The sequence below is a fragment of the Trichosurus vulpecula genome, chromosome 2 (genome assembly GCF_011100635.1).
Source record: "Trichosurus vulpecula isolate mTriVul1 chromosome 2, mTriVul1.pri, whole genome shotgun sequence".
Taxonomy (NCBI): domain Eukaryota; kingdom Metazoa; phylum Chordata; class Mammalia; order Diprotodontia; family Phalangeridae; genus Trichosurus; species Trichosurus vulpecula.
Genome location: NC_050574.1, coordinates 286651745 through 286665157, shown reverse-complemented (window position 1 = coordinate 286665157; position 13413 = coordinate 286651745). Strand labels below are relative to the sequence as shown.

At 33.8% G+C, this 13413-nt stretch overlaps 1 protein-coding gene across 2 annotated transcripts in view; it reads left to right on the top strand.

Moving 5' to 3' along the window:
- SPOPL (speckle type BTB/POZ protein like) overlaps positions 1-13413 on the top strand; it is an 87273-nt gene that overhangs the window by 57920 nt on the left and 15940 nt on the right. For both annotated transcript variants that reach the window (XR_005009580.1, XM_036744920.1), the window contains exons 5-8: positions 2956-3083; positions 9058-9235; positions 9317-9372; positions 13291-13413. Coding sequence is in view for 1 of the 2 variants with exons in the window: in XM_036744920.1 (XP_036600815.1) it covers positions 2956-3083; positions 9058-9235; positions 9317-9372; positions 13291-13413 (485 nt within the window). In the remaining variant the exon portion in view is untranslated. The remainder of the gene's footprint in view (positions 1-2955; positions 3084-9057; positions 9236-9316; positions 9373-13290) is intronic.

The window sequence follows — 13413 nt, the reverse complement described above, 5'->3', positions numbered from 1 at the left end:
TTCATCCACTTGGTCTTTATTCTGTGAATGAACAGAACTTTAAGTGATTACATAGCTCTTCCAGAAGGCTCTGCAATGTCTTTGGGGCTTGATGCCATCTACACAATGTCATCTACAAACAGGAGCATCTAAAGAACCTCACTGTTCACAGGTAATCACTCCACAACCAGCCTTAATCTCATCTTTTATGAGTTTATTATTAGAGAGTTATTGAATGCCATTATTTTTGTCATTAATATTTCCATGGAATTCTAATTAATTATGAATAGGAGACATCTTGTTATGAAAGAGGCTGTTAGGTGATTTTTTTTGCTCTACAAAGTCAAATTTTTTTTTCATAATAACAAATGTTTGTAAGCATAATTGATGATATTTTGTATTCTCTATATCTCTCTGTCATTTATGAGAGATGGTAAAGATGTAGTATGTTGCTGAGTCATGCTTTTAGAAGGCTAATTGTTCCTTACTAATAATCTCATTGAGGATACTTTCAATTATTATATATCCAACTCTCATAAAGATTTTGTATTTTGTATAGAGTAGGCACATAGGTCAGTAGTTAACTGATATTCTCTCATTCTTTTTCTCTCATTTTTGGAGGCGGAGTTGAAGGGGGAGGGGAATTTCATTCTTACTTTTTTGGGGGGTGCGAATACTAAAAAGTTGTAAGAGTTTTTCAGTTCCTCATATCTTCCCTTTGGTTTCTTGGTGTGCTCACAATTGTATGACCTCCCAGATGGACCTCCTCTATATATTCTTGATCCAATCCATGTTATTTTCTTGTCTTTGTTCCCTTTTGTGCTATTTCTGATGCTTATTAGTGCCACAGGAACCATGATGTTAGGGTCCAAGTTTGATACTTCCACTATTCTTGAAGGAGAAATTAAGTTTTTTGCAATTCCTTTTCCATTTTTAATGTGTTATTATAGTCTTCTTTCCATTTTCATCCTAGAAAGTCTTTGGGATGACTTTGCCTGTTTGGATATTGTGCCATACTTTATTCAAACTGGTTTTATCCTTTATTACTCCTCTCTCCTTTATGAGACAATATTCTTCATAGTTGCCTGTGTTCCTTTTTCATAAGATTTTATAGATAGTTTATATTTGAACCTGGTATAGCCTTTTGCAGCCATCTTTCCTGTTTGATAAGAAACTTAGGTATTTGCTGACTCAGGTGCTTTCTCTAGCACATGATCTTAGCATTGATTTATTTTGGTGTAATGTCTGGATTAAATTGCTATAATGGTGTCAATGTAATTTCTGTTGTTTCTTTCTCATTTTTCATTTTCATTAGCTTTCTTGAATAATTCTGGGTTAAATTGCCTTAATTGTACATTATGTCTTTTTCTCATTTCCTTATTATAAACTCTGATCTTTGTTCAATTGAGTTCATGGTTCACTCTGCATAGTTAGTCAGCTGTAGGGTAACTCCCAAGTGTTCCTGTCTGTTAAAATGTACTTTCATTCTTTGTGATTGGAGTTTGTCATATTCTGTTACTCCCAGTTCTTTTTGAGAAAGTGTTCATCATATGAAGCTATTTAAGTTTTTGAATAATCTACAAATCTTTGCCCTCTCCCATTTCTCTCTCCTGAACCATATTTTGCCATTTATTATTCCCCATCCTAATTTTTCCCCACCTTTTCGTTGGAGTCACCAAGTATTAGAATGCATGTTGATTTGACCTTGGGGGGGGGATGTTCTTACCAAATACTTCATAGACTAGGACCACCTTGGCTGTAGTCACTGATGTTGATGAATAAGCTGTATTTATTTTCATGAAAATCTTTTTTGCAGATCCTTACCATTAGTCTTGGAATAAGCAGTGACCAAATGTCTCAAGAAATAGTATATCTTGTAACTCTTGTGTAATAAAACCTACTCTGCCAGCTCCTTTGTTTGCCCCTTTAAAGGGTATTGACTGACCATTTTTCTATTTAGTTGCAACTTCCTTCTGTTTTTCGTATATAACTAGAATGTCAGCATTACTTGGTCTGCTCTTTTTGTCATTAGATAAAGATCTCAGATTTAGAATACCAGCTGTCAAATTTAAGCTTGTTGATGTTCTAAAAACTTAGCACTCTCTGCACCCTTTCCTACTGTCATTACTTAGGTGACCATATAAGACCAAGAGCTATTTTCAGTCCAGGGTTAGTTTCATGAATTGCCATGATCAAAAATATTTCATCACCAGGTGGTCAGTCTTACTATAATATGCCTCTTCATAATTAATTACACTGATCTTTAGAAAACAGACTCAGCCTATTTTCAGTACATATTTCATAAATTTTGTATGGCATTAAAGTAGCAGTGTCAAGTAAATTTTTTAAATTAAATTTTGGGTTGAAGCTCAGTTACTTGAAAGGTGAGTGAGGAAGATACTTCAGCATTTTTAGGATGACCAAGGTTCATGCCATTTGATGAGAGCCCAAGTGAAACTGATGAAATATGTGAGGTAATGATATAATAGAAATTGTGGAAGAGGCATTATCAAGGCAATAGATTATGTGGAAATATTTATGGGTCCCTGACATAGTATTAGTGTTAGATGCTGACAAGTATATGTAATACGCTGACATATTCTTATTGTACACTTTGGTCCTGTAAAGTGTTAAATTGGTTTTTCTTTGTAGCCTCAGACACTTTATTTTGTTCCTTTTGTTCAACAAAAGATCCAGAAATCTGTTGCTAAGACAGTGATGGAAGCCAAAAAGAATCATCTAGATTTCATATATATATACATATACATACATACACATATACACACAGCAAGCAAAAATGACAATTGTATTTGCTTTTTGTGACATTTTCTTAAGAATAGACTCACATATTTTGACATTTACAACATGATTGTCCAATTGTTATTTTTGTATATTTCATATAGCCATGTTGTTGTCATTAAGAATAACTTTCTTGAATTTGCGAATCCTGAAGTTTCTTTTTCTCTTCTCCACCAGAAAGCCAAAGAGCATATCGATTTGTACAGGGGAAGGACTGGGGATTTAAAAAATTCATTAGAAGAGATTTTTTGCTTGATGAAGCTAATGGTCTTTTACCAGATGACAAGCTTACATTGTTTTGTGAGGTAGGTACAGTTCTTTGTTTCATGAAATTATATAATTGGATTTTGTAATTAACAAAAATAAAGCCAAGTTACAAATTGATGTTGAAGTAAGAATGTTTTTTTCAAATGTGAAATACATTTGGTGGAATTGATTTTTTGGTTGATGAGGACCCAGAGGAAATTGAAAGAAACAAATTTATCTGTCATTGAACGTCTTCTATTTGATAAGTTCTATTTTATGTAGTTAGCATATTCTATTGTATTTCTTACTGATTTGTAATATTACTTATTAATATTTATATACCAAGTTTTGTCATCCTAATTCTATGAAGTAGGTAGTTCAAGTATTATTATCCACACTTAAAGAGATTTGCAGCTAAGGGATTACATGACCATTTTGCACTCACACAACTAGAATGGTCTTGATTACATGCAGTGGCATTTATATTTTTCTGTCAAAAAAGGTAAAAACATTAATTTGGAGTGTAACTTAAAAGAAGCTCAGAAAAGTATCTACCTTGTGAATATTCAAACAACTGACCATAAAAATTATAGGTGTTAGGATCCTTGAGAAAGAATTTTAGAGCTAAAATACCCACCTCTGTAACCAGTATCACAAAATAAAGTATACTAAAAGACCAGATGTGTCAACTGACAACGAAAAAATTCTAATTCTACTTTTAAATAAATTTTTTTTATCCTATCTCTATTTTCTTTTCCTTATAAAGAAAAAAAATGAACTGTGTCAATTGATGCAGGTTGGTCTTTTGATGTAGTCTTAAATTCCAGTCCTTCCAGTGTTAATATATGCATAAAATTATATGAAAGTAGAAAAACAGTACTACTCCCAGTCTTCAGACTTATACTTTAGGTTTGTCTCAGTTTGGAACTTTGAATTGATGTATATAGGATCATTGTTGCTAGACAATCTGCCACATTTCATATTTCTGAAACAGCTAATTTTCCCCTGTACTAGAAAGTTCTTATCACTTATAGGGCAGTTGAATAAAATAACCTAAATTTTCTTACTGAAATGATTGTAACTTTAAAAAAAACTTAAAAATTTAATCAGCAAATTTGTATGTAATCTAATATGCTCAGTATTAAATATATATTGACAATTTATTGTAATTGGTGTGGACCAGTTAATTACTTAAAGGAATCATAGATAACTGCCAATAGTTTAAATCTTTGTATTTTTAACATAATGTGAAATTTTCTTGGCAAGATTGCAACATAATTAAATGTCATTATGTTGTGTCAGGAATAACTGAAATGTGCCTCCTGAGACTACATTATATAAATATAGTGTATCTTATTTTTACTTAGACAAGTTAAATTAGCTGTATGATGAATTTGTTATGAATACAATTATTTGGTTGGTAAAGCAAATGTAACAAGTGTCTTGTGCTTCTTCAGGGCTCATCACAAGATCATTCTTAAGTTTCATTTAACTTCATATATTTGAGCATTTGCCGCCTGTAGGCTGTTATTCAACTTAAATATAATTTTTTCTTTTTTTAAGTATTTTTCAGCATTCTTAATATAGTAGTATTCTAATTATGCTTGATAATTATCTTAGATTGTTCAAGTTAATGTATTATGAAATATTTTTATAACTTATTTTCTATAAAATTTTTTAGCTAATTTTTATATTGAAATACATTTCTAAATACTTTGGAACACTGATAATCCAGAAATTCAGAATTAAGGCTGTAATTAAAATTCAGAGGTTTTTTTTTTGCTACATCTTTTAGGGGAAATAAAGGATATTACATTTTCCATTCCATAATATGTTAGTCCTCTCCTAAAAGACCCACTTTATTGATTTATATGTTGACAGCTGTCACATTTAGCTTTTTGAATCCTAAAATACCTAGCACTCTTTTTAATTGTTTTGTATATATGTGGATAGACTAGGGTATCCCTGAAGTAGTATAGAATCATATTAGTCATGGACAAGATAAAGAAAAGTATGTATAGGCAATTTATTATCCCCTGCTACCAAAACATATCCTCATCTTTTATCTAGCCCAGTCTCACTGATGCGACTTCCTTCCACAGCATCATCAGCACTGCTTGCAGAAGAGGAGGAAGCGTTGCACAGAGCCTACATAGAGAACTGCCTCCTCCCCCTCCCCTGCAAGTGGTGCTGTAGGCAGGTAAGGCAGTTTGGTGCTATTCTCTTTGTACAAAGCATAACCTGGCCAGCAAATTACATACTTCATTGTAGTGACCAGGAGGAAAACAGGTTTTTTTAGGAGCAAGATGATTTTTTTTTAAAGTATGAAATGGCAATATAAAATTAATTTGGAAAAAAAGTATTGGAGAAAACAATAAAAGTAATAAAGCACTGGCTTAACCAGTCTTTTTTTTTTCCCATCATCCAATAGATTGCAAATTCCTTTACAAATACTATAAAATTAGATTGGCGCCAGCCTGGTGCATGGCATAGATTCACAAGAGTAGGGTAGAGAAGGGTTGGGGTCTTGGGGAAATTGGCCCTTGAGCAGCATGAAGTGGAACCATGTAGCCCTGAGTCATTAGCTTAGTTAGTATTCCTCTGAAAACTGGGTCAGTTTTGAGGATTTACTTCCCATCAGATGGATTTGAGCAGCCCAAAGTAGTCCCTAAGTCCCAGCAGCTCAAATTTTTTAAGGAACTGCAAGATTGACCCAGGTTCACTAGACAGATGACTGACATAAGGCCAGCTTATACCTAGAGAGGAATAGACTTATTTTGTACTCTCCCTAGTTTAGATTGCATTTTGTGGGTCTGGCCCAAAAGTGGACCGTCTTCCATATTTGAGGAAAGAAGTGGTGAGTTGTTACGATATATTTACCCCTTTCATTTACCATTTTGAGATGACATATCTTACCTCAAAATATCACCTTATCAGCCTTATTTCTGAATTTTTGATTCTGCGGTTCAGTCAAAAACATTTGTAATTATATTTAAGTACTCTCACTTCATTATTTTAAATAGAACATTAAATGTAATTGAATTTTGTCATTATTTTTCCTATTTTGACCATAATTACTAAAGTTAGCTGCCTATAACCATTAGCTAAATTAAAACTCATCACCACACTTACAAATTATTCTCCTAAATTACTTTGTAATGTAGACTGTTGGTTAAAATTCTTGGTAGCTATGCTGATGCAGTGAACTTGTGGTCTAGAGTATTTTTAATTATGCAGAATAGTACATTTCATCCATAATTAATTTGATTATTTTTGATTAATTATTTCATAAAGAAATACAAATAATTTCCTTTCTATCACCTTTCTCTCTATTCTTTATACTGATTACATGATTATAGTTAAATATATAGGCAGAAGTTAAGCAATCTAAGAAATCTTTACTCAGGCTAACTTTATACAGCTGTCATCTAAATCATCATCATTTCTTAAGTAGTATTAGTTTCTTAAAATATTTGCCATTGCTATTTACAGAGAATTGTATCATTCCAGTCTGTGCCCTCTAAAAAAATTATCTCTTAGAGTATAATTTCATTCATATTGACTGATGTGGACTAATAAAAGCCCATACATATGACCATATGATAAGATAAAGGGAAAAAATAATACGAAGTTGGACTATAAAAGTAAGTGACAGATGCCAGTGAGAGGTGAATGATTGGGATTATGTAGTCAAATGGAATTAGAAACTTTAATAAGCATTCTTAGTCTTCGAGGTAAGTCAGGGATAGGAAAGCTGTCACTCTAGATAAAGCTTCCTGGAAAAAAAATGATAGAGAAATTTGTCAGTCAATAGGACAGAAGAACTCTGGTCTATAGAATTGTGAAATATAACACAATATTTTGAATTCAGTCAAGGAGTTGCTTCTGTAGCTATAGTGTGAATATTTTTTGTAAGGTGTTTTCTTAACACTAAGTAAAATACATTAAATGCACTATTATACTGAAAATATTTCTTAGATTCTAGACAGTGAATCCAGTCTGGTAGAAAGAACATTGGGAATTGGGACTAACTAGCTTTATAACCTGAGCAAATATTAATAACTTAGCTTTGAATAGCACTGCAAGTTTTACAAAGTGCTTTCCCCCCAAGAAACCTGTGAGGTATAGGTAGGTTGAATATTATTAACTTCATCTTACAGATAAGGAAACTGAGATTAGGTCATTAGTAATATTTTAAGGTCATCTACTGGACATCACATCTATGATTTGAACCAAAGTTTTGCTTACCAAAACCAGTGCTTTTAAATTATGCTGTCTTATAAACCATTTCCATTCTCTAATCTTTAGCTGCTTTACTTATGAGGGCAGGATTACATTAGATGATTTCTAAAGAACTTTATGAATCTAAAGTCTTAACAGTATGCTAAAGTCCTATATGCATGTATTTGTCCATGAATATTAAGAGGCTTAGCACTAGTGAGACATTGCTCAGAGACAGTTCATCCTCTCTGTTTTGTAGATGAGGAAACTGAGACCCAGGGAGGAGAAAGAAACTTGTCTAAAGCCAATAAGCTGGTTTTGATATGGCTGGAACCCAGGGCAAAAATCCAGTTCTTCCTAACTCCTGGTACATTGGAAAGGAATTTTTGAAAATGAATTTTCTAGTTTTATTAGAGAAAGTAAATAGTTTATATAAGTTAGCATTATTTAAGAGCACTGATCTTAGTAAGCAAGACTTTGGTTCAAATCATAGAACTTACTTTGCTGGGACCTTCTAGTACTCTGAATCAGATATTTATGCCACAGTAAGGGTTCACAACAGGACTTTTGTGGATTGAAGTTCCAAATGAAGTATAGATTTTTTTTAATCAGGTTAGAATATATCCACAAAATTTGAATTACATAAATTCAAATTTTCTCATCCAGGTGGCTATCGTAAAATTAAAAAAAAAATTACTCCATACCGGGGCTGACAAATTTGGCTAATTTACCAATTTCCAAAGTAACACTTCTATATAAGTAAGATAATGTATAAATCCTTTGTAAACCTTAAAACTATAAATGTAAGATATGTTTGTTACGTATTTTTGTTAGCCTTATGTATGAGTTCTATTAATAAGTTTCTGTATATCTATAGATACATCTATAATGTAGACAGAAATGACATTTTCAATTAACTTTGATTTTAAAAGTTCTTAGTAAAAAAAAAAGGAAATATATATAGACAAGTGTATGTATGTATGCATGTATGTTTGTATATTTAGTGGATAAAGCCCACCTAATACACTAAACAGAAATGATTAACTCATGCTTTAATGTTTTTATTGCGGAAATTGTATTTTTCGTGCTTTTCATTAAATAATACTGTGATAGTTTTTGGCATATTGTATAGAATGATTTTGTTAAACACACTTATTTATAAGCAAATTTAACTTGTGAATTACTTGTCAGCTATGATGCATTAGGAGGATATAATTTATATATCATCATAATAGGAATCCTTACAAACAAGAAGCTTTAAAATTTTGTCTTATTTATTATCACATAGTTATAAGTATGATATCATAACCAAATTGAAATTCCTCATATAATTTAGGCTATCCACTGGATACCAATATATGGCCTCTTATATATAATAAATTGGAATCTTGAAAATTAAGGAAATTGAACTATTAGATGAGTTTTAATATACGTGGCACATGGAAATCAGGCACCTAATTGGATGTACATTTCTTCCATAAATTGTTATATTCTATAGTACCTTTTCTGTTATTTATGCTATAAAGAAATCGATCTTTGTGAATCTTGTATTATTTTTACTACTTCACCTAATAAACATTTGTTAAGTGCTCACTGTGTGCCGGGTATAATGTTTAAGTTTAGTACGTGTAATACAACTAAAAACTTAATGTGCTTATTAGAAGGTGAATAGTTGGCATAGAAAAGTAAAAGGAATTCCATGTGTATTTTAAAGATATGAAATGTAAGTGTTGGTATTATAGCTAAGGATCATAGATACTCAGTTGTGATAGTGCTTTGTTTTGCTGTGATATTTTTTTTTTTTTTTTGCAGGTAAGCGTGGTCCAAGATTCAGTAAATATATCAGGACAGACTAATACAAACACTTTGAAAGTACCTGAATGTCGACTAGCAGAAGATTTAGGGAATCTCTGGGAAACCACGAGATTTACTGATTGCAGTTTTTTTGTAAGAGGGCAAGAATTCAAAGCTCATAAATCTGTTCTTGCAGGTATTTTTCTGCTTTTGTACCAAAATATGTTTATTCTTCTTTTCTAAACCTGAATGCTAATGATTAATTTATTTTTTTCAGCTCGCTCCCTTGTTTTTAATGCAATGTTTGAACATGAAATGGAAGAAAGCAAAAAGGTAAACAAGAGGTCACAGCTTTTGTGTTATTTTAACTTTTTTTTTTTAAGTATATGCATGTTTGGAAGGGAAAACTTTAAATTCTATTCTAAATGAAATTAGGATGATCTCAGAAATGCTTATCAAAAAAATCCCTAATTATGAGATGTTACCCTAAAAAGATATAGTAGAAAGATAGAAGGGAGAGCATTCCTCAATAAATTTTGATAACCTATGTAAAGCATTTTGTAAACCTTAAAATACCATATAAAAATAATGATAATAAAGATAGTAATGATAATGATGATGATGCCAGTCATTCTCATGTTTTCTCCAGGGTTTGAGCATAAAGGTAACTATGAGCTGGAGGGGGATGTTCTCACCTAAATGCTATTACGTTCACTGGCAGATAAGGATCTGTGGAAGGAAAATCCTGAATCAGGCCTCTGAAACTCAGGAGAAATCTGCTTGTGTCCCTTCTCTGACCATGACTACTTTTACATGTAGATTGGAATCAAAATAGACTCAGAACATCTTCTTTGCACTGTAGCTATCTTTCATTCAATATTCAAAAAGCATTTATTAAGTACTTATTGTGTCCACTGTAATGTGCTAGGCACTCGTTGTGAATTTAACTTAGGTTTTAAAAGATGGGTAAGAATTGAGCAAATGGTGTAGGAGGAAGATTCTTGGCACGGAGAGGTGCCTGAGCAAAAAGCATAGAGGCAGGAAGGCATAACTTGGAGTATGACTGAAGCAGAGGAAAATAAAAAGAGAAGGCAGAAAAGGGATGGTAGTGTCAGGGCATCAGCCTCAGCTACTCACTTAAGATATTTAATCCCAGAAAGAATCTCAGATGTTATCTGGGCCAGGTGTATGAAATGCTCTACCCAAAACTACCAATGAACCTGAGTAAAATTACATTGGGAAATGTTGAAAAAAATAAAAATTAATACAACATAGGTAATGTTATTTTGTGGTTTTCAAAGTCAATATTTATACCTCAGGGATCTGTTTCCATTTGACTCTTACTGCCTTGTGCTAGCCCCACCTACTTATCTGAAGCTGAACAAGAAGCTTCTCTACAACATACTGGACAAGTGATACACCTTTCTTGAACACCCACCCAGTGAAAGACAGTTCCCTACTCCCAAAGCTGGCTTGAAGTTTAACATTAAAAAACAAACAAAAAAAAGATCTTGGCATCTGGTGGGAGGGAGAAGAATATTTAGTGTCAGATTTTATATCTCAGGCTCAAAGATCACTGCAGATGGTGACTGCAGCCATGAAATTAAGACACTTGCTCCTTGGACAGAAAGCTATGGCAGATCTGGATAGCATACTAAAAAGCAGAGACATCACCTTGCCAACAAAAATCTGTACAGTCAAAGCTGTGGTATTTTTGGTGTGTGCCTTTGAGAGTTGAATTATAATGAAAGCTGACCATCACAGAACCAACCCTTTTGAATTGTGGTGCTGGAGAAGATTTTTGAGAGTCCCTTGGATAGCAAAGGGGTCAAATTGGGCAGTATTCGGTCAGATGCTGAAGCTGAAACTGAAAATGCTTTAGCCACTGAAGAAGATGGGACTCACTAGAAAAATCCTCCTTCTGGGAAAGGTTGAAGGCAAAAGGAAAAAGGGGATGGCAGAAGATGAGATGGATAGATAGATAGTGTTGTGGGAACAAAGAACATGAACTTTTGCCAGACTTTCTAGAGAAAGTGGAGGGCAGAAGGGCCTGGTGTGCTGTGGTCCATGGGGTCAAAAAGCGTTGGACGTGACTGAACAACAACAACTACCTCCAAGCAAAGTTCAGTTTACTTTTGGACAACTCTTTTAGGAAATTTTCCTTTATGTCTGCTTCTGTAGGATCTATTCCTACTTCTTCTAGGGAAAAAGCAGGATCTAAGTGATCCTTCTTCTACACGATACTTTTTCAGACACCCGAAGGGCATCTAATATCCTTCCTAAGTCTTCTCTTTTCCTAGTTAAATATCCCCATTCCCTCAAACCTGTCTTCATATGGCTTGGGTTCATCACTTTTTGGACGTGGTTTTTCCTTAAATGTAGTATTCAGCACTGAGTAAGATAATAAAAGAGGCAGTGTTACTATGGCAGAGTATGACAGGACTGTCACCTTCTTTTTTCTTGTTCAATTCAGTGTTGCAGGCATTTCATGAATTCTTTGTATATTCCCGGTCTTGTGCTAGGAGCTGGGGATTCAAAGATAAAAATGACAGTAGTAAAGCACGTTCAAGGAGCTTTTTTTTTCCTACTGTGATAAAGCAACAAGTCCACTGATACATAAATACAAAATAATTTCAGCCCATGGTGGGAAGGAGATAATTTTGTGTTCTGAGTCAGGCTGGACATTGTAATTAACTGAAACATTTCTAGAGCACCTAACTTTTATCAAAAATATTAACACTAGTATGGAAAAAATATTCGGTAGGGATATAACATTGATTCATATGGACACAGCTCCACTATTTTCTGTAGTATTGTGCTGAGTAATCAGAATATGGCAAGTTCTAGGAGGCTTAGATTTTCTGGGCTTTTATACTTAGGTGACTAGGGAGCTAGTACAATGTTGTTTTTTTTCCTTAGACCCCTTGGACCAATAAGTCTCAAGGTTTTAGGCAAAAACTAACCTAACTTCTCACAGAAATAGTTGTTACTTTTAGGTAGAATCATGAAAGGCCTTCTGGTAGGAGTTGGCATTTGGGTTGATCCTTGAAAACAGGAGTTCCAAGAGGCACAAGTGGGGAACAAGGACAACAGGAACAATTTGTTTTATTCTAGAAATAAAATGCAACCTATCGACAGGCATAGAGGTAGGGGAGAGAATACTTGGGTAGCAGGCACAGCATGTAGGTCAGGTTGGCCTATGTAAGGGTGAGAAATGGAAAGTATATTTGGAATGATAGGGTTACAGATTTTCAAGGGTTTTGGATACTGAAAATGTTTATATTTTATCCTAAAAACAATGAGGATCCACTGAAACTTTTTGGTCAAGAGAATGACATGGTCATGCCTATATTTCAAAAATAATAATAATCATTTGGTGGCTGTGCGGAGGGAGCTGGAGGCAATGAGAGCAATCCAAAAGCTATTCTGCTACAGGTGAGAGTTGAGGAGAGGCTGAACTAGAAAGATGGGTACAAATGAAAAGTCTTTTGTAAAGGTAGAGTCCACGAGACTTAGCAAATGGTTGAATATGGGGTCTGTGGGAGAGTGAAGGATGCTTTAAGAGTTGGAACTTGGATGATTTGGAAGGATGGTGGTGCCCTTGAGTTACAAAGGCAGGTATTTGGGGGGGGGGGGGGGCGGGGGATGAGTTTAATTTTGAAGGTGTTGCATTTAAGGTACTTGTGGGACATCCAGGGGTAGATTTCTATCTGGCAGCTGGTAACAGTGGACTGGAACTTGACTACCTCTCATTTTACCAGATCTCTTCTACTCCAAACTGAATCTTCTTGATTCTATTTCATTTGCTCTATTTCTTATCCCCAAGCAGATTCAGAACCATTAGGAGTGACTTTAAAAGCTTTTCTGTCCACTCAGTATTTCTCTGAAGTGGAAGTGCATTTATGTGAGCTTGGAATTACTGGAAGAATTATTCACTTTCCTAGATTTTTAACTCATGAGCAAGATAGCACTTGAGACTTAACAGCCATACTGACAAATACTACTGGTATAGCTCTCAGCCTAACAGTCAAGGATTAGCACAATCATGAATCCCTGGGTAAGGTTATGTATAAGAGAAAAATAAAACTGAAAGCTTTGTTAAATATTTTAAAAATGAAATTCTTAAAATATAGCTTTAAGATTTTAAATGCACAATAGTAGGCTGTATAGGAAGAAGTAAACTAGGTTTTGGTTTATTTTTTAAAAAGATTAATTCTGGTTCATGTTTTCCTCTTGTATTTTAAATAACAGAATCGAGTAGAAATAAATGATGTAGACCCAGAGGTTTTTAAAGAAATGATGAGATTCATTTATACAGGGAAAGCACCAAACCTTGACAAAATGGCTGACAACTTGTTAGCAGCTGCAGACAAA